The sequence below is a fragment of the Lithobates pipiens genome, unplaced genomic scaffold (assembly GCF_037356315.1).
Source record: "Lithobates pipiens isolate NorthernLeopardFrog02 unplaced genomic scaffold, aLitPip1_a1.2 Scaffold_3, whole genome shotgun sequence".
NCBI classification, from domain to species: domain Eukaryota; kingdom Metazoa; phylum Chordata; class Amphibia; order Anura; family Ranidae; genus Lithobates; species Lithobates pipiens.
The window spans coordinates 238,970,457-238,992,665 of NW_027507790.1; the positions used below are offsets into that span (position 1 = coordinate 238,970,457).

A 22,209-nucleotide genomic window follows, 5' to 3' on the forward strand; every position below is an offset into this window, starting at 1 on the left:
ATAAAATAATTGTGTAGTATACACTGTACATATATTTTGTGATCAAATAAGATTAGTAATCATATGGATTTAATCATAAGAGTCCCCCCCCCTTTACATCTGAACCCGCAGAGTTGCCCTTTACGTCTGAACCCCCAGAGTTCGCTTACACTGTAAGCGGGGATTCTGCAGACTCTGCTGTAAGGGGGAACTCTGGGGACTCTAAGGGGAAGACTGAGCCCCTCTTACATTAGAGTGAGCAGAGTTCTACCTTACAGAGTATGCAGAGCTCTCCTTACATCAGAGCAGAGTCTGTAGAACTCCCCTTACATCAGAGTCCATACAGCTCCCCTTACAGAGTCTGCAGAGTTAGCAGAATTTCTACTTACACTGCAAGGTGGATCTCTGTGGACTTTAAACTGTAAAAGGGAACACTGATGTAAGGAGTTGTCTGGGAACCCAGATTTATGGGGGGGCTCTGATGTAAAAGGAAATGCTGTGGACTCTAGTATTATGGGAAATTATGGGTGTATTCACCGCTCCTATCCATTGAAATCAATGAATGAATGAATGAATGAATGAAATACTTATATAGCGCACAATGCGAACTGAATCGCCTCTAGGCGCTGTGGCGAGCTTTGATCATCTGCTAAAAGAGGAAGGTCTTGAGTGTTTTCCTAAAAGCCAGGTGATTTTCTTCCAGGCGGATGTTGATTGGTAGAGCATTCCATAGCCGAGGCCCTTGGACAGCGAATCTCCGATCACCCTTGGATTTATACCGGGCTTTGGGCACGAGGAGGAGGTTTTTGTTGGCTGATCGAAGACTGCGGTTTGGTGTGTAATGATTTATTTTCTCCATTAGGTATTGCGGAGCTTCTCTATGCACGCATTTGTGGGTGAGGCAAAGGGTCTTGAACGTGATCCGATTTTTTACGGTTAGCCAATGTAAGCTCCTCAGTGAAGGAGAAATGGATTCCCAGGGTTTTTTTCCTGTTATCAGCCTTGCCGCCGTGTTTTGGATCAGTTGTAATCGCGCAAGTTGATATTGTGGTAATCCTATGTAAAGCGAGTTTGCGTAGTCCAGTCGTGAATTAATGATTGTTCCAACTACCACTGCTTTGTCATTCTTTGGGATAAAAGGGATGAGTCTGCGAAGCATTCGCAGCAGATGGTGAGATCGACTGACTACAGATCCTATTTGCGCATCCATTGACATTTGTGCGTCTAAAATAACCCCGAGACTCTTCGCTTTGGTCTTTGGGGAGATAGTCTGCCCAAAGATGGTTGGTGGAGACCAGGAGGTTTTGGTTGCGGGCTTATGATTTGGGTGTAAGATAAGAAGCTCTGTCTTTGATTGGTTCAGCTGGAGGGAGTTGGTGGTCATCCAGTCCTCTATTGATTTGAGGCAGTTTTCAAGTTGTTGTTGGTGATCTTTTTTTCCATTGATCCGGAAATAAAGTTGCGTGTCGTCAGCGTAAGAGTGGAAGCAGAGATCTGAGCATCTGATGATTTGAAGGAGTGGGCGAATGTAAATGTTGAAGAGAACGGGTGACAACGGAGAGCCTTGAGGGACTCCGCAGGTGACTGCCCGAGTTTTGGAGAGGAATTTTCCTAGTTTCACTGTCTGTGACCGATTTCCTAGGAAGGACGCGAACCATTGGAGATCTATGTCTTGGACTCCGGCTACTTCTGTGAGGCGGACGAGTAGAGTATTGTGATCTACTGTATCAAACGCTGCACTTAGGTCTAGCAGTACGAGGAGACACGGCTCTCCGTCATCTGCTGCTTCGAGGGCGTCATCCCAAATCTTGAGGAGAGCCGTTTCTGTTCCATGACCCGGGCGGAAGCCTGATTGCAGCGGGTCCAGGAGTTTGTGAGTATCCAGGTGAAGTTGTAGCTGATGTACTACAGCTTTCTCCATGATCTTAGAAATGGTGTTGAGGCTTGTAATCGGCCTACGGTTGTTTGGATCCTGAGGGTCCAGGTTTGGTTTCTTGAGTAGAGGTTTGACGATGCCTTGTTTGAGGATGCTGGGAACAATCCCTTCGTGGAATGATCGGTTTATGATGTGGGTTATGGTTGGAGCCACGATGTCAGAGCATTCTTTCAGTAGTTTTGTGGGGATGATGTCAATAGGTGAGGTACTGTCACGCAGTTTATTAATGATGTTTTTTGCGGTGTCTACGGTAATTGGGGATAGTGAAAATTTCGGCGGTTGCAGTATGTTGGTGCAGACATCCTCTTTATGTATTTGCTGGCTGAGGTTGGATGTTTTCTTCTGACAAATTGTTTCCCTGATGGTTTTGACTTTATCGATGAAAAAATCCGACAGTTTGTCACAGTAATCCTGGGATTCGCTTTCTGGGGGTTCTAGGCACACCGGATTCATTGATTGATTAACCAGTTTAAACAGTTCCTGTGGTTGGTTTGCGGCCGTTGAGATTGTATATGAGAAGTGGTCCTTTTTGGCTTTGAAGATTGCTTTCCGATAATTCTCTGTCAGACCTTTGTAGTTAAATAGGTTTTCCTCGGTGGGATTTCTTCTCCATGTTCTTTCCGCTCTTCTGCGTTCTTGCTTTAGTACGGAGAGGGAGCTATTAAACCATCCAGCATTTTTCTTCCTGTTGAGAGCCCTGCGTTTTGGTGCTACCGAGTCTGCTGATTGCAGTAATGCCTTGTTCAGGGAGTTGAGTGTTTCCTCCGTAGAGTGGTTTAAGGTTATTGTAGATATTTTTTTGGACAGAGTGGTTTTGAAGGCTTCGGAGTACAGTTTTTTATGCGATCTGGTCCAGTGCGTTGTTACAGGTTTCCGTTTTGCGTTGGTCATGTTGGTAGTGATTTTGAATTTGATGGCGTGGTGATCCGTCCATGGCAGAGTTATGTTGTCGAGTATGTTGACGTCGATGTTCTGTTTGAAAATGAGGTCCAGGGTGTGTCCTGACCCATGCGTGGGAGTCTTTATCAGTTGCTGTAGACCCAGTTCTTCTAGTTGATTGATGCAGGCAGTTGCGATGGGGTCTTTAGGCTCGTTTGCCCAAAGGTTGAAATCTCCGAGTGCCAGGAAATTTTAGAATTTTAGGGTGTGCATTGCAAAGGATTCCGTGAGGGGTGAAAGAAGATTGGACTTTGGTCCCGGTGGTCTGTAGCACAGTAGAATATGAGTGGTGTCATGGGGTGTTGTTTGAAAATGTAGCGTCAGGGTTTCCATAAAAGACACTGGGTTCTGAGATGATGGTTTAGTGAGATCCAGGTGACCTTTAAAGATCACTGCTAGGCCTCCTCCTTTTTTCCCTATCCGGTGTTCGGTTAGGATCCTGTAGTTTTCCGGCACCAATTCGGTGAGGATGGTGTTGCAGTCAGAGGTTAACCAGCTTTCGGTGATGAAGAGGCAGTCTACATTGTTCTCGATGATGAAGTCGTGTACTTCCAGTCTATGTTTGACTGCAGACCTGGCATTAATCAAGGCGCAATCTAATTGTAGTGGTCGAGTAGATGTCTTCCTGTGGTTGGGAGCTGCTTGTCGTCCGGTTTTTAATAGTTGTTCTCTTTGAAGTATTTTTTGTATGGAAGATGGCAAAGTGGTGTTGATGTTCCTTAGTCTGTGCAGAACTTCAGCTGAGTATTTGAAGTAGCACATGGTTTGTGGATGCTGTTGATGGTACTATGGGCCTAAGATGATGATCCTGATCAGGGTATTGATCCTGAGGTGGGGCTAGGTATCAGACTTGCCGCCGTGCTTGAGGCTATTAGCGCGCAAGTTGATCAGGGGATGCCTATATGGATGCGGAAGGAGTTGTTGTATTCCGTTGCTGGCTGTTCCAGTTGCCTTTACTTAAGGTGAAGGTCTCCGCTTAGAAAAGAAGTCTGGCTGTGATCTGGAATAGTCGTCCTAGGATAGCGTAAAAATGGAAAGGAGGCCGGAGGTAGGGGTATGCTAACCTATGGTTGTTCCAGAGGAAGGCGAAAAACCCCCTGACAGTAGCAGCCAAATGCACCAGTGGGCAAAAATTCCTTCCTGACCCCCGTAGGCGGTCGGACGGAGTCCCTGGAACAATCACTGGGGGGGGGGGGGGGAGTGGAGGTGCGAGCTTACCTGGCTGCGGTTGTCCCCTTTAAACACTCTGGTTCCGGTGAATCTGGCTTGCTGTCAGCCTGACATTTCTGGAAAGCTGTCTGGTTGCCCCTTGCAGTGGGATCTTTAAAATGGAGGGGAGGATGGATGTAGGATAGAGGTTAGAGACTCCTGTCTTAACTCCTGTTTTCAACTCCTGGTTATTAACTCTCCACTTTAGTTCAAAAAAATCCACTTGTGTTCAGAAAATCCACATGCAAGCCACAATCAGGGAGCAAGCTCAAGGGGGAGTTTGTATAACTACCTTTATACACCTGTGAACAATTAACCCCTCCCCTAATTTGGTAGGAAGAAAGAGGGGAAAGAAAATGCTATTTAAAAAGTGTCAGAAAAAAGGTCTTTTAAAAACTGCTAGCAAATGTATCAAATAAAGGAGGGGAGAAAATAAAACACCCCCAAAAACAACACTTGCAAGCAGAAGCAGTCAAGCAGAAGCAGTCAAAGCACAACTCCTGGTTATTAACTCTCCACTTTAGTTCAAAAAAATCCACTTGTGTTCAGAAAATCCACATGCAAGCCACAATCCCCACAATGGGGCAACGCGGCTATACTGCCAGCAAAGCGCCACTGCAGCGGCACTTTACGAGAGGTTTTAACCCTTTTTCGGCCACTAGCAGGGGTTAAATCTGCCCTGCTAGTGGCTGAATACCACCGCTAAAACGGTGCTAAAAATAGCGCCGCTTTACCGCCGATGCCGCTCCAGTGTGAAAGGGGCCCAAGTGCGTTTTCAATAAAACCACAATGCACTCACGCAACAGTTCGTTTGGGCTCTTAAGAACCTCGATCCCAGTTTAGCAATTTTAAGCAAGTAATCCCCACTATTGCTAGTGATATACCGAAATTAAAATTATGGACCAAAACCAAAAATTCAGGATGCACTTGGCCAAAAACCAAAATCGAAAAGGAGAGTTTTTAGAAAAATATATAGATTTAGTTAGGTACAATTGTATTTTATTCAACTTTTTAATTGCTATCATGAATTTAAATAAATATGGATTTATTTTCGGTTATTGGCCTATTTTTGGCGGTTATTATAGGCACCTTGTTGATAACCCGATTTTTGACCAATAATTTTTGCATTTTCAGTGGCCGATATATCGGTGTATCCCTACCTATTGCCTTTTAGATATACAGCATTTCCCCAAAAATAAGCCAGGGTCTTATATTAATTTTGGCAACAAAAGACACAGTAGGGCTTATTTTCGGGGTAGGACTTGCCATGTAATATGCTGGCTTCTCTTCCTCTCCCTGCCTGACAGGAATCCCCAGTGTGAACCAAGTTAAAATGCTTGTAAATCCTATAATCCACTCTATTACAGTATTATATAATGTACAATGTGTGTGTTTCTGTAATATAATCAAACCAAATACTTTCGTTATTGCGCCGCTCTGCGCTTCTGTGACCCGTCGGAGCTCTCTTCCCCAAAATTATTTTACAGAAACGCACAGACATTGTACATTATATACTGCTGTAATAGAGTGCATTATAGGATTTTACAAGCATTTTAAAGTAGGGCTTATGTAGCGCCCTCTACCTTTGGTAGGTGCTTAATAGTGTTTTTCTGACTGTGTAGGATACAGAGACAGGCAAATTTAGCCAGGGCTGTATCCTTTACTAGGCCTGGTTGTTGATTCAGAGTTGGAAGTGTCAGAATAGAAGGGGGTGTGACCGCCTACACTTGGGCTCCTCTGCTTGACAGTAGATTGTGCTGGAAAGAGAGGATGGGCCGAGTGGCAGGAAACCAACGTGAGAGGATTGACCAATGGTCATAGGGAGGTCTCTCATAAAAAGGTGGGAGTCACATGCTCTGGTGAGTGGGAGTTCGAGTTGGAGGTTCAGGTCCAGAGGCTCGGGAGTTCAGAGATCCTGGAGCCTCTGGGAAGGAGGAGAGTCCAGGGAGGCCGAGAATTCTGGCCCCTGGAGACAGAGCTAACATGTAGCGCTGGAGAAATACCGGACGTCCCCGTGCGGGGGATGTGCCGGGCATGTTGGAGGAGGAGAAAGTAGAAGCAAAATGGTGGAAGAAAACTGGGTGATCTACTTTCTGTGAGTAGAACATGGACTGTTGATTGGGAGAGTGCAAACCCAGGAAAGCTAATCCAGAATTTCATACTGCACATCAAAGGAACACAGTATCAAACACTTTCAAAGACTGAGGGAAGTTTGGCATACAAGTCATGGAAATAGGCAGTTTGGCCTGTGACTTGAAGTTCAACACCCACGGTGTATCTATCAATCTAGGACAGGGATCCTCAAACTATTGCTCTCCAGCTGTTGCGGAACTACACATCCCATGAGGCATTGTAAAACTCTAACATTCACAGACATGACTAGGCATGATGGGGATTGTAGTTCCTGAACAACTGGAGGGCCATAGTTTGAAGACCCCCGGAGAAGGGATTATTCAGAGTAATGCTTATCTGTCTAGCTCGGAAGTGCTGTACTTGAGAAATGGAACCAGGAAAGGATCGTTAGAGTGTTAAAGAGGAAGTAAACCCTAATGGGTTTACTTCCTCTTTGATTCCCTGCAAAGGTAAAGCATAATGGGCTACTATGCATCGCATAGTAGTCCATTATGTATCACTTACCTGACACAGGAGCCAGCGAAGTCACCGCTGTCCCCTGTAGTCCGGAACATCCATCTTCTCGGTGGGGTCTCGCTGCTCCGCCGCTGTCATTCGACAGAGCCACGATGACGTCACTGCCGCGCATGCGCAGGGAACCGCCACTCGCGGCATATCGCCGTTGACAGCGGCGTGCTCAGTGCGCCACTGTCTATAGCGCATGCGCCGTAGACCGCGGTGCCTGTGTTTTGGCAAATCTCTCCTAAACAGAGATATTTCTTGGACCTACAGGTAAGTAAGCCTTAATCTAGGCTAACCTGTAGGTCAAAGTGGTTTGTAAGGGCTTACAACCACTTTAAGTAACAAAGCTATGGTTATTGTTTAACACCCATCAGAGAAAATGGGGTCGGATGGGGCATCTCATACCTCACTGAACAGCCCCACAGATTTATTCCCAAAATAAGGAAATATAAATCTGAAACAGTGACTGTTTGGTGTCTTGTGGATGCACAGGGGATCGGAAGTGGAGCAGTGTGGCAAAAGGTAATGAACAAAATCAGCAGCCCCCATGGGGGTACCGCTACACTTATTTTTGGGGTAGGGCTTATATTGCAGCCCTCCTAGGAAATAACACTAGGTTTTATTTTCGGGGTAGGTCTCATTTTCGGGGAAAGACAGTACAAGCCCTCAAGGTAAGCCCTGAGCCTGAACACATAGTCCTGGAGGTCAACTACTAACACAAAAGACATGAGCTGGCAGGAACTACCCTTCCAACTTCCATTTAGCCTTTGCACGCTGCAGAGTAATGGGCAAAGCAACCGAAGGGTTCCACCATAATTCCGAGCAAGCAAATTCTAACTTAACTGCCTGCAAACAACGACTTACCGTTATTTGCAGAATCATAAAAAAGGAACAGGCAGACTTTAAAACTGCCGCTGTGTGCGTGCCACAAGTCCCAGTGCACAGCGGGAACTCTGCAAGTGGAATTACATTTTGCAGAATCCACTTCTTCAATAAGACGGATTGTCAGACATAATTAGATAGACATGAAACATGATACAAAGAGTATAAATAATTCTGATAATTACCTTGCTCCAAAGATATCTTTCTTTGCCAGATCAATACCAGACACAATCTTAACTCGAAGGATGCGAGATTCCGCCTAAAAGGGGTAAAAAAAAAAGAACAATGTGCATTAGAGATTGGAAGGTAACACGTCTTATAGCAAATAATCCATCAGCCAGATAAACTAAAGCTCAGCTCCAGGCAACAAGTAAAATCAATCGGTGAACTGGTGAGGTCAACCAAGAATTCCTGCAGTTGTGCTAAAGTTAGCAAGTCCACTGTTAACTTTTAAAGTTGTTGTAAACCCTTATTTCTGGCCAGTGAAGTGACTGGTCTCAGATGATACAGAGGGAGGGAACAAATCCTCTTATTTAAGTTGCACCTGTTCATTTGCAGCCCCCTCTCCTCTACATGCATCCAGAAATTAAACAGCCTTTCTGAACTTCAGAAGGCAGGGATCTATAATCACACACTGCACAGCAGAAAACTGAGTGTAATCTGAGACCTGAGTGTAGGGCATGGGCACACCCCCCTTTACACAGTCTCCAACGGAGACATGCACAGCTGAGGCTGTCACATGTGTGCTTGCGGGGGGGGTCTCTCCCAATTGTCTGGTGTCGGTATAGACTGTCAGAGGTGACTCATGCAGATAGCAAATTACTCTAGGTTGGATTGTGGCAAGTACACACTATAGAAGGATATTCTTTGCTAATTTTTTATTTCAGAGTTTTACAACCACTTTAAACGGTCACTTCCCCCAAAACGGATATTTGAACTTCACGAGGTTGGTGCAAAATGAATCATATTCTGGATTTGTTAACTCTCTGGAGCTTCTGTTTCAAAATACCAGAACTAGAATTCCCACTTCAATCTGAATGCAACAACTAATAGTCTTCAACCTCTGCAGCGGATTCCCCATTATAGCAAATAATAAGGGACCCCAGGGGCAAGAAGGCGACACATCCTAAAATGGGAGGAGCCAGAGACAAAAGCCATAAATGTAATGGCAGACTATGATGGAAAGCCCCTTTAAAGCACTTTAGTGTGTTGGGATGTCATACAAAGTGAACAGCCCCATAACACACCAATGCATTAGTGTGAATGGACCTTCTGGTTTAGCAATTTCGGGCAAAGAACCCCTATTACCATTTTGGTCAGTATAATAAAACTCAATGCTTTTATGCTGTTCTAGAGGGTGTCTACATATGAGTGGCCTAGGCTGGCAGACAGAAGGCAGGGCAAGAACCAGAGAACAATTCACTCAGTTTTTTTTTTTTTTTTTATTCAGAGTAGGGTAGTCACCTGTCCAGCATTCTCCCGGACAGTCTGGGTTTGGAATCCTGTGTCCAGGGGTCAGTCTGCCTGAAACTCGGACATATTATTCAGACTGGGCTGTGGCTCCCCAAGTAACTGAGATAGTCAAACACAAATCTGTTGCTGTGTGGGAGATGCATGTTTCTGTCTGGGGGCAGGTTCAGCATCATTGGGGGGGGGGGGGGGCAATGATGTCAGCAAGGGCAGCTTGGCCACAACAGCGCACTGCATTACCACTCTACTTGAGGCACCCAAAGGTGTTCCAGGTCTTTTTTAATCCTATAGTGTAAACTACGGGAAAAAAAAAAAGTGTGCCCTGTGCCATTAAAGTGTTTGGGTTTGGCTTGAAGAAAAGGTGGCAACCCTAATTCAGAGTGATGCAGGAGCTGAGAATGATGGCAAATATGTTGATTTAGCTATCAGGGTAGCCAAGTGCAGAAGATGAATGAAAAGTAGAGATTAGTGAAATTCAGCTAAATCATGGGATTTTGGCAAAATGCATTGGTGCCGACTAGGAAGATGACATTAAGTTGGGTTTTGTTATGGGTGTAATGAACGTTATATACCTGTGTGTGGCGTTTGTTAAAATATGATTTTTTTTTATATATTAATCAGACATAACATTACATGGGACTATATTACAATAGTGAGTTGGTCAGATTACTGTCAGGTTAAACAAATGCTGCTGCATACAATGGGTACGTAGGTACCATTGTTGTATTCAATTGACAGTTTTCAACAGTCCATTGTTTCTATAAGGTATGTTTTCTGTTGTTTGGTAAACAGCCTGACAAAAAAGTGGGATTCGCGCATAAGCTAGGAACACATATCATCATGCTTTAAGACAGGGGTGGCCAACCAGTGGCCCGGGGGCCACGCGTGACCCGTGGAGCCCTCTGATGTGGCCCACGACCTCCTGCTCTGGAATGATGGGTTATCAAGCCCAGATCACATGTTGCCGACCTGTCATATACAGCATCGGTGCTGTGAATGAAGCTGGTGGTAGAGGAAGAAAACAGCTGCAGAGCAGAGCCCCATAAGCTGATGTTTCCTGTACAGCGCCGGCTTTTGTCACAGGCAGAGTATATGGCAAGGTTCAGTTAACCCACAGGATAGACACAGGTGCACTACCCTGCACCCGCGGTGTGGGTAAACCGCAGCACATCAGTGTGAAAGCAATTTAGGCCCTTTTGACACAATCGACCCTACCCAATCGGACCCTCAATTCACCTCTACAGAGAGGCATATGTAAACAGGCTTTTTTCCGTTTACTCCCGCCTGTCTCCAATCCGGTCCTAAAAATCTGATAAAAAAACAGAAGGGAGTTTGTCCCCTTTCATCTGGGTGGATCGGATCGGAGGGCCTATAGAGCAGCCGTGACCTGTCATCTGCCCGTTCCTCTCATTGCGGCCCGCAACCTTTTACCAAGTTGCTTAAGTGGCCCTCGCTCTTAAAAAGGTTGGGCATCCCTGCTTTAAGATCAGAAGCCACACATCATCAAGGAGGTGCCTGGTCTCCAGAAGAACCGTTGCCAATGGAGAGCAAGAACATACAGTATCAGAAGTTAAGTAACTTTTAAGTGTATTTGTACTGTTACAGACCATAGGCTGTTCATTTGCTAGGCATTTTGCTTGTTATAGATATTGGTCAGTCTTGCATTGTATTCCTAAGATTGTAATGGTTTTTGTATGTACAGCATATTTGTATAGTAAAAGCACATTTACACACTGCCAAAGTCTCGGCTTCCTTGCTTATACCGCAAAGTAACCTGTGCTAGATAGACGCAAGCAAAACAGCCTCCTAAAATTCACGAAAACTTCTTGGAAAAAAAATAATAAAAATTCCTTCCATAGTATTAACGACCAACATATTAAACAATGATATTTCTGACAAAGGATCAGGGGAAGAACGCCTTCCATGGAAGCCTTCCTCGCTCATTTCCTAGAATCCCCAGTAGGGTTTACAGAGTGATGATGTCACAGTATTTCTGATGAATCCTTCCTAGAACGTGTCCGGTTTGGGTGACTTGCTCTTTAATCATTCTACCTACCCTCCATACTTCTAATGCTTAATTGAAAGAGCCAATTACTGATCTGTCCAATACGTTCAGTCAACTTGCTACTGTCAGTGCTGCTGGTGCACGAAACACATTGTGTGTAATCAGAAGAGCGACGACCTTTCCAGGAAGGCTGAATCACACAGATGGGAAACAAGCATCCTAAATCACATCCATCCCCATACAGAGAATGAACACAATACGTGGGAGAGGACCTCCTATGGCCAGATTTAACGGGACACTACAATTAGAATTAAAAATTAAGCCTTGGGAAGCATACAGGCAATGACATCTACCTTACCAAGCTTTTCAGTCTGTCGTCTAGGCATTATTGTAGTGCATGAGCTGCCCCCCTCCCATTTGCCAGTACTGTGATGACCTGGAACTCCCTTTTCCTAATCAGGCTCAGCCAAGGTGGGTTTGATTTAAATCAAGTCGATTTAAATCACTAGTAAAAGGGCTTGATTTAATTCACCATTTTTAAAGAGCAACTGTCATCTCTGTTCCCCACTGGCTCCCCCTCTGACCCTCTCTGGACTCACCGACAGTCCCATTCACTTTAATGGGATGGCTGGTGATGTGGCAGTGCAGCAGGTGAGTGGATGCCCGCTAACAGGCACTGCCATGATGGATCTGAAATGACAGATGCTCTTTAAATGTAAGGACTCATTCTTGCTGGTAGTTAGAATCCAAAGAAAATGAAGGTTTCCTATTTAGAATAATAAGCTGTCAGGTTAGTAAAACAGATATCAGAACCGATTCAATCATACAGTTTGTAGTGTACATAGATTTGCAAAACAATGGGATAAAGGAATATTTCTGAACTTTGGTTCATCTCATGGTTACTGTGACATTGTGTAAATGCATCTATGCAGTACATGATATTTCAGCTTGCAGAGCTTGGATTCATTGAATGAGTTTACCAAAAATGTAAATATTGCAGAATATACAGCCTCATCTCGTCTCCTGGGCCGCCATTGGACCACTGTTCTATCATAGGAGATTTTCACTGTATGTAATCTGTCAGCGCTCGTCCCGCCCCCCTCCCTGTCCCTTGTAGAATGCAGATGGGCATCGATCAGGCTGCACTGATGGCAATGGTGAGGCTGCTGTGTTGATGGCAATGGTACATAACTGAGCTGAAAACAAGGATCCTGCCCATGAATTACCACCCTGTTATGTACATCAGACTGAAAGATAGAACTTTCGGTTGAACTGGAACAACAGGACCCAGGTGCTGCCGAACAGCCATCTGTATCAATGTGATTTATTATTCTACCCTGATGAACAATGAAAGCTCAGTGTAGATCTGGAAGGTGCCAACTGTATTACTCAGCAAAGCTTTTTAATAGAACATGCTATATTCTGCAAAAAACATAATGTACCGCACACAAAAAATAACCATTTTCCCTACAATTTAAAAATGGTACTCTGACCAAAAAAGGAAAAACGCCTTTTAAAAACAGTTACTGATATTTTCCCCTATGCAAAGAAAAAAATTGTCAAAAATGACCAATCTTGCAGTATGAGAGAGTGAGAGCGATAACACTAAATTTAACACACCTGCTCCCCATTCACACCTGAGACCTTGTAACACTAATGCCCCATACACACGATCGGAAATTTGGCCAGCATAAGACCGATGTGAGCTTTTGGTCAGAAAATGCGACCGTGTGTATGCTCCATCGGACTTTTGCTGGCCAAAATCCTGCCAGCAAAAGATTGAGAGCAGGTTCTCAATTTTTCGGTCGGAAAAAGTTCTGATCGGAAATTCCGATCCTCTGTACAAATTTCCGACGCACAAAACTCCTACGCATGCTCGGAGACAATTAGACGCATGCTTGGAAGCATTGAACTTCATTTTCTCGGCTCATCGTAGTGTTGTACGTCACCGCGTTCTTGACAGTTGGAAGTTCAGCAAACTTTTGTGTGACCGTGTGTATGCAAGCCAAGCTTCAGCGGAATTCCATTGGCTAAACCATCCAAGTTTTTTCTGACGGAAAACCCGCTCGTTTGTATGAGGCATTACGAGTCACATGACAGCAGGGAGGGAAAATGGCTAATTTTGCCCAATTCGGGCATTTTTACTTAGGGGAGATTATATATATATATATATATATATATATATATATATATATATATATATATATATATATATATATATATATATATATATATATATATATATAGTTACATAGTAGGTGAGGTTGAAAAAGTCCATCAAGTCCAACCTGTACTCACTTTTGTTGCCAGCGGTTTAGACATTAATGGCTGTGTGTTGAGTTATTTTGAGGGGACAGCAAATTTGCACTGTTATACAAGCTGTACACTCACTACTTTACATTGTAGCAAAGTGTCATTTCTTCAGTGTTGTCACATGAAAAGATAGAATAAAATATTTACAAACATGTGAGGGGTGTACTTACTTTTGTGAGATACTGTGTATATAATACATTTTTGTTTGCCTATTGAGAAAAAAAGTTAGATAAAAGTTCTCGTTCCCAGAATTCGCCTTTAAGTATCATCACTTTTCAGCAAAAATATAAACATACGTGAGCGAGAGCACGTGCCCACATTTGATAAGCTGTGTCCACACCCTGGCATGTGAGCGTGTAATCATCAGTAGCGCGTCTGTAACCTACCTCCCTGCCAAAATAGTCCTACATGATAAACAAGCAGAGCTGCCAACATAAAAATATTTCCGCACTGTACATAACTCTTTTATGAAGCTAGGTCATCAATACTATATTTACTAGACTGCATAGTGATTAACATTTCTTTGCAAACTAACTTTAAAAGACAAACGATTCTTCTAGCGAAGGATAAACCAGGAGGTTCCCAACCCCCGGGCTCGTGGACCGGTAAGTTTGTGGCCTGCTGATGGCCGGGCAGCGGGAGGCGAGCAGCAACCCCGGTCCTGACAGGACTATCGCAGACCGCGGTTGCCGCTCACCTCTAGCTGCGTCACTGATCCCGTTTGTCTTCTCCCGAGTCTCCCACCCTGCCGCTGATGTCATCCTATCAGCAGGGCAGGGGCGGGAGGAGCTGGAAATCTGCACAGGAGCGCAGGAGTCTTTCATATTAACAAGCAGGTAATCACCCGTGGTGTTGCCACCCAAAAAAAAATAGCTTAAACATTAAAAAAAACGTTTAAAAAAAAAAATAATAATTGGAGAAAAATTTTTTTTTGTTCACCTCTAAATGGCTGGTGACATCACTTCCCCTCGGCGCCGCACAGTCATCTGGGACCTGTCACGTGTCCCAGATGACTGTGTGGAGAATCACGGCGCGCTGTGCCACTCGCGCATGCGCAGTGGGTGCCCGGCTGTGAAGCCACAGTAAGAATGCCGGCGCCACGAGCGGAGCAGGGAACGGGGGGGGGGGGCTTCGTTCCCCTGCATCGCTGGACCCTGGGACAGGTAAGTGTCCGATTATTAAAAGTCAGCAGCTGCAGTATTTGTAGCTGCTGATTTTAAATTTTTTTTTTTTCTTTAGGGGGCACCCCACTTTAACATGATACGTTTTGGCAGCTCCCGCCCTCCGTCCAAATCTGCAGCTGCTCCCTCCCCCCTGCCCTGCTGACAGGTTTACCACGGAGGCAGAAGACCTGGGAGAAGGCCACACAGCTGAAAACTGCCTCTACCCTGCCACAGGTGGTAGGACTGTGCAGGGGAGGCAGAGACTGAAATAGGGCACTGTGTTGGTACAAAAAAAAAAAAAAAACGAAAGGGGGGAGGGGTACGTGTCTGCAATGGGCATATATATATATATATATATATATATATATATATATATATATATATATATATATATATATTTATGGGCATCCCTTGTATAGCCTTGGGCAATTTTGTTACAAAGAAGCTATGATGTCACAGTACAGTTTTCATCAGTTCTCGGCTACCACATAATCTCTGATGATGGGAAACCATACTGTGGTTGCTAGGCAGCTAATGGACCATAAAACAATCCAGCTAATCAACAACTAACAACTTTCTCAAATGCTGTACAGGGTTCAAACCGCAAAAAAAAAAAAAAAAAGTTCTGTACCCAACTGTAGGTGAGATTGGGTCAAACCTGCAGTGCATGACTGTGATTACCGCGTGCAATATGCAAAACAAAAGATTTTGCAATGAGCGATTCTGCAATTAGCTAAAGGGCCAAGTCACAAAGACTATTGTTTCCCCGGAAGCAGAACCTGTGAAGATCAACTTCCCCTTGTGAAATATGTTCGCTCCTCAGGTAACAGTAACAAAAGTTATCAACGGTTTTGGGCAGCAAGGGCACGATTCCATGCATATTGAATTTTTGCACTCCCGTTACTGGTGAGCTGGCACCAAAGGAAGAATGCTGTACAAGAGCTGTGCCTGGGTCAAGAACATCTTGCCACAATGCAAAGTGGCTAACTTAGCAAAGGTTTAGGTTGGTTTGTGAACTCTGATGCATCGCTGCCGCTTGCAGGCATCTAAGTGAGGGCTTCACTGCATACGCATGCTCCTTGATGGCATTTGCACCAAGTGGGTCATTTAATCTCAAGGCATCCATATTACCTCAGTGTTGGCCAGACTTCAGCAGCACCAGTGGTGTTTGACTTGTAAATCCTTATATAGACTACCCACTATTGACCCATCTTGACCTACTCCTGCTCATCTATCTGCTACTGACCACAGTTCATACCCAGACTATGTACCTGTCTGCTCCATCTGTACCTGACGCACCCACCTGTTACCAACCCAGCTCATACCTCGATTACACATCAGACTGCTGAGTCTGCACTCATGTTGATGGCTCCAGTCTATGAGCAGTCAGTTCATATTCTTGCTGTTTCAGTGACTAACGATCTGCCTGCAGCCAACGCATCTGCCTACTTTTCCAGTTTACAGCAATTGACACTTCCATCAAGCAGACCAGCAAGGCAGAGGTGCATTGCTTAGTCGAGGTGCAATTCACTGCCACTCTGTTGCAGAGTGCCACAACACACGTTAGTATATAGTAGGTGAGGTTGAAAAAAAAATGTTCAACCTAAGTGTGTGATTATATGTCAGTATTACATTGTATATCCCTGTATGTTGCGGTTGTTCAGGTGCTTATCTAATAGTTTCTTGAAACTATCGACCCCGCCCACTGAGACCACTGCCTGTGGAAGGGAATTCCACATCCTTGTCGCTCTTACAGTAAAGAACCCTCTACATAGTTTAAGGTTAAACCTCTTTTCTTCTCGTTTTAATGTCTTGTTAAACTCCTTTCTGCGAAAAAGTTTTATCCCTATTGTGGGGTCACCAGTACGGTATTTGTATATTGAAATCATATCCCCTCTCAAGCATCTCTTCTCCAGAGAGAATAAGTTCAGTGCTCCCAACCTTTCCTCATAACTAATATCCTCCAGACCCTTTATTAGCTTTGTTGCCCTTCTTTGTACTCTCTCCATTTCCAGTACATCCTTCCTGAGGACTGGTGCCCAGAACTGGACAGCTTAGTCCAGGTGTGGCTGGACCAGAGTCTTGTAGAGTGGGAGCATTAGAAAAAGTAGGCCACATCCGACATGTGACACATTTTGGGTGTGTTGGCAGCCACTATTTTCAATAGGCTGCATTAATGCAAGGCACCTAGACAGACATAGGGTGAGTGTTGTAGCAAGATCTGTGGTTTTATTTTACTATTGAGTGAAACGAGTCTTCAAGAACTGAACTGTTCTTGGTGCCCAAATCTGCCAAACTGGATACCCCATTATGTTTCTTGTGATGTCCTGAGTGTCTCCCACCAGAAGCCTATATAACAGTGGTCATCAACCCTGTCCTCAGGGACCACTAACAGGCCAGGTTTTATGTATTACCTTGGGGAGATGCAGACTAGAATACTGCAATCACTGAGCAGCAAATGATGTCACCTGTGATGTATTTCAGTTATCTTGGAAACCTGGCCTGTTAGTGGGCCCTGAGGACAGGATTGATGACCACTGATGTACAGGATGAACGGGAGAACTGGACGTGCCTAGAACTAGTAGTGTAGTGATATATGAACATGTCCGCATAGAGAATTCTCAGAGGACAGGAAACGTGTTAGGTTACGAGGCTCTAAAAGAGAAAAGTCTTCCAGAATTAGTTACGGAGACTCTCAGTATATAAGAGAAGGTTCTTCCTCTGGGGAAACCATTAACAAAATACAATGGCCATAACATTTCAGTTACTGCTTATGTTTTACAATGTAACGGGGCTGTATGATGAATTCCTAATACTTGCCTATTTGCAACCAAACCCACTACTGAGCAGGTAAAAAAAAAATAAAAAATTAACAGAGAGCACCATTTAAAGTAGATGCTACCATCCAGGTGATGTGTATAGGTATACCATGTTAAAATAACCTCAAGCTTTTATTGCGTAGAATTTCTCCCAGGATTTCTATCAAATAACATAGAAGTGGAAAAAAATGCAGGGGGATAGAGTTTTTGAAGACTCTCGTTGCTCATAGTTCACAAATGTGGACAAGCATGCTCGGTGTAGAGAGAGGAGAGACAAACAGGCTGGCGAAAAGGAATCTTCATCCCTGAAACATGCACCCATTCCCTACTAACATTTCTGAAAGGGACATTCCTCTCTCTACACCTAAAGCCCCATCTCCTGGGCAGTGTCTCTGTTGTTACTGGGATAGACTTTCTGTGCTTTGTGGTTATATATTTACCATTTACCTTGCATTCAAGGGAAATTCCTGGGTTGCAGGAAAGAAATGTGCAGATTCCCCCATCAACACAGACAGACAGGGAATCAGTAATTATCTTCTTCCAGTGGGGGGGAAGCCATCCCAGCCGGGAGAAGACAGTGAATATCGCGAGTGGCTATAGTAGCCGCTAGCACTAATTGCAAGGGAATCCGGAAGGCGTGTTGCACCCAAGTTGACCAATGGATCAACTTGGTACATTCAGCTACATTCAGCCTGACCATTTACGGTTCGAATCTCAGCTGGTTTCTGCTGAACTGTGTATGACCGGCCTTACTCCAGGTTTTTAATTACAAATTGTTATACAATATTCTACACTATGGTGCGTTTTTGTGCTGCACCCTCTTTTTGATTAGCTCCCACCTGTCCCCGATTTTCGAGGGACAGTCTCTGATTTGGAAAAAAATCCCTCTGTCCTCTTCATTTGCCCTCAGTTTGGTCTGATCTATATAGTTATATATAAAATGCACATTTTAATCTTTCAAAAACATGTTTCACAGTGCCTTCCATCCAATTTCTAACCTGCTGCATTTGTAAATTCCAAAAGCCAATATAAAAAGGAATAGTAGTGGTAAAAAAAAAAAAAGCACTTGTGTGTTTAACTAATAGAAAAAATAAAAATAAAAAATGTATATCAATTTATATATATATAAATCTCCATTAAAGAGAAAGTAAACCCTGATGAGTTTACTTCCTCTTTCATTCCCTGCAAAGGCAAAGCATAATTGACTACTATGCATCGCATAGTAGTCCATTATGTGTCACTTACCTGACACAGGAGCCAGCGATGTCACCACTGTCCCCTGTAGTCCGGCGCATCCATCTACTCGGTGGGTCTCGCAGCTCCGCCGCTGTCATTCGGCGAAGCCGCGATGACGTCACTCCGGCGCATGCACACGGGAGCCGACACGCGCGGCATCTCCGTCGTTGACGGTGCCGCGCTCAGTGCACCTGCACGCCGCATGCGCCGTAGACAGCGGTGCCTGTCTTCGGGCAAATATCTTCTAAACCGTATAGGTTTAGGAGATATTTCTTGGACCTACTGGTAAGCCTTAATCTAGGCTTACCTGTAGGTCAAAGTGTGTTGTAAGGGTTTACAACCACTTTAAGGGGGCATGGCAAGGGGTGTGACCTATACCGACATACTTTTGCCAATAGGCGTCCCTCACTCCCATCTCAAAAAGTTGGGAGGTAGGTTACACTTCTAGCTCAGTTGTACCGCCCATTTACTTATCCCATCAGTCTTTGCCCCCAGGGTGCTTCAATTTATAGTAAGAGTGAATTTTTTGTCTAGTTACAGAACACTGGACAGTGAATGAATGGGAAGTGCTCTGTGCTGAGCGGCTTCCTCTTCATTCACAAACTGAATCATAGTAGACACAGTTATGAATGAACACAGTAAGTGTGTCTAATTTAGAAAAGGAAGGGGGCAGTAAATGACATACTGACCAGCTCTTTCCACTGCTGTCCATCCTGAAACATCCCACGCAGCAGTTGAGGGAAGAGGAGGGAAGCCAGCAGCACTGTGGGGGAAGGGGGGGAGCGCAACATGGGGGTAAGCCAGGAAGCAGAGTGATTAGGGTGTTGTCAGGCACACCTGCGCACCCCCACCCTTGCGCACGCCTATGATGTGCAGCATGCAGTTGGGGGTAAAGTTAGGCATCCTTTAGGGACGAATCACTCACACATATATGGCAAACTGAAGTATTTTATATAGAACTTGAGCACGTTTTAGTACAGCTGCTAAACAAGTCTTTAGTACTGCATACAACAGCTCATAAAGCATTACCAGAGAATGGCTTCAGTTACCGGGGTGGTGGCCTTTTACTTGGAACGCTTGGGAAGTAATTTCAGCAACCAGCATTGGCTCTTCTATACAGATACCTGGTGTATATATGGTGTTTAGGAAGCCTTCCCTAAGCTGTCCCTGCTTGCCTGGAACCTCTCCCTTTGCTCAATGCTCTCCCTTAAAAGTGGGTTTCTTTCCCTGGTCAACTACTCAACAGAGGGTGCCAAAATCACATTGATTCCCTCATTTAAAAAGTTCCCTCACCCTAAATGGCCAAAGTCTCTCTCGAGTTCTACGTCCAATCAGACCGCTTTCCCTCTCAAAGCACTGGACTGAATCTCTAAAGGTTCAATTACCTTACAAGACTCACCTTTCCAACAAGACCGTCTTCCCTCTCAAAGCACTCTCCCTTTGCTCAGTGCTCTCCCTTACAAGCAGGTTCCTTTCTCTGGTCATCTACTCGGCAGAGGGCATCAAAATGACATGGTTTCCGTTATTTAAAAGGTTCCCTCACCCAAAATGGCCACCAAAGTCTCTCGAGTTCTGTATCCAATCAGACAGCTTTCCCTCTCAAAGCACTGGACTGAATCCCTAAAGGTTCAATTACCTTACAATACTCCCCTTTCCATACAACAATGGCATTAGGCAACCTACAGATGGGAAGACTAACTGTATCTGCCTACAAGCAAGGTTTAAAGCAGAGGTAGGGAACCTCGGCTCTCCAGCTGTTTTGAAAATACAAATCCCTTCATGCCTCTGCTTCTAGGAGTCATGTATGTGATTGTTAAGGGCTTGCAATGTCTCATGGGACTTGTAGTTTCAAAACAGCTGGAGAGCCGAGGTTCCCTACCCCTGGTTTAAAGGCTTGGATTTTTATCGATCATTTGCTTTGTTTTACATTTTTTGATCACATTGCTCCCTCTCTTTTTTTTTTCTTTTTTTTTTAAATCAGTATTTTCACTACTTTTGCTTGCGTGCCATGAAATAGCATGCTTCTGATGCAAATTCAGCTGCCTTTATCTCCAGATCTACTCATTTATTGGATTAAAGATTTTTCCAAAAATAGGACATGTCCATGTGTTTATTCCCCATACGATTTTTCTGAATGGCCTAGTTTTGCGACACGTTTAAATCATGCAACGAATACGGACCATAAACACAATCTAGCAAGCTTTTATTTACAACTCCAATTCATGAAAATCCAAAAATAGTGGAAGTCGGGGATTGAACTCTCTCTGCCCCCGTCAACTTCAGCCAGCCTAATATCTAGAAAGCCCTTTATTTTCCTCTAGGCGGCTAATGACAAGTCATGTGATCTGTCATGAGTCATCCATTCACAATCCAGTTCTTTTACTCCAGCTGCGCAGAAAGGAAAATTCTGACCTCAGCGACTTCCCTACAATTCGGGATATAAATGTTCAGTGACAGCAAGAAGCAGATATCCACAGAGCCTGCATGTCTTATCCCCTTACTACCTACAATGGTAATTTCACTGATCCATATTACTCCTGGGTTCCGCAGGATAAAGGCAGGCACTTATTCATTAGGTAAATAAAATGCAAAAAATTGCAAAATAAAGCATATAAATAAAAAAAATCTGCAATAATTATATATATATATATATATATATACACACACACACACACACACACACACACACACAGATGGAAAGTTGATCTCGTCCTCTCCCCCTCTGCAGATTGCCTTGAATGTGCTGTTTACATTGCTCATCGGATTTAAAGGCACATGCCAATCAAAGTAAAAATTAATCCTTAAAAAAGGAACACAGCCTACTGCTCAGAGGTTCAATTCTTCATCCAGGCATTGCTGTACTCTTCTAGTAAACCCAATCATGTTTTTGTTGGTTATCTGAATTCCTTTTGTGTTACTGTAAGTAATGAGGGAAAAGCGCTCCTAAGCACATCCATTCAGAGCTCCTTGCATGACTAGGGTAAACAGATGAAAATGCCCCTCCCACCAATTAAACCACCGCTACCTTACCCAACTGTTTAAGAATAAACAGATGACAGCATTTGGATTTAAAATTGCCCATAACAGCCTTTTAGAAACATAACAATCAATATGATACACAATAATCCAGATTGACGATCTTTGAAGGCACTGATGAACCAAAATTTGTTTTTGTATTTGGGTAATCACATACAGGTCCCCAGCTGCGCCACACCGACTCTGAGACGATGCCAACTCTCAACTTCTACGCAGATACTTCCATATCCCAAATGCCCAGGTAAACCTCAATTAACTGGAATTTTACAGAGGACCCCATACCATAGATAGTCCCCCACTATGTCATATCGCTGTTACCTTAGAAGGCCTCCAAAGATCCCAACCGCCAGGCCACTACGACATAGGTAGAACCCAAGCTTAGCTACTAGGCGGGAGGGTGGGAAGCTTCTTCGTCCGCAAAGTTCCAACCGCCTAGGACAATCCTGACAATCCTGATCCCACCTCCTCCACACTTAAGCCCCTACTGGATGTTGAAGCCCACCTGTGACGGATCCTATCCCACACTCTGCTTGAGCGCTTCCATCAGTATATCCCACTTCCTCCAGTATGACCATCAGAGAGAGATAT

General features: G+C 44.2%; 1 protein-coding gene across 3 annotated transcripts in view; it reads right to left on the reverse strand.

The window, feature by feature from the left end:
- Window positions 1–22,209, reverse strand: part of NEDD4L (NEDD4 like E3 ubiquitin protein ligase) — a 585,723-nt gene that overhangs the window by 368,623 nt on the left and 194,891 nt on the right. For all 3 annotated transcript variants that reach the window (XM_077462942.1, XM_077462949.1, XM_077462944.1), the window contains exon 2: window positions 7,765–7,838. In XM_077462942.1, coding sequence (XP_077319068.1) covers window positions 7,765–7,838 — 74 coding nt within the window. The remainder of the gene's footprint in view (window positions 1–7,764; window positions 7,839–22,209) is intronic.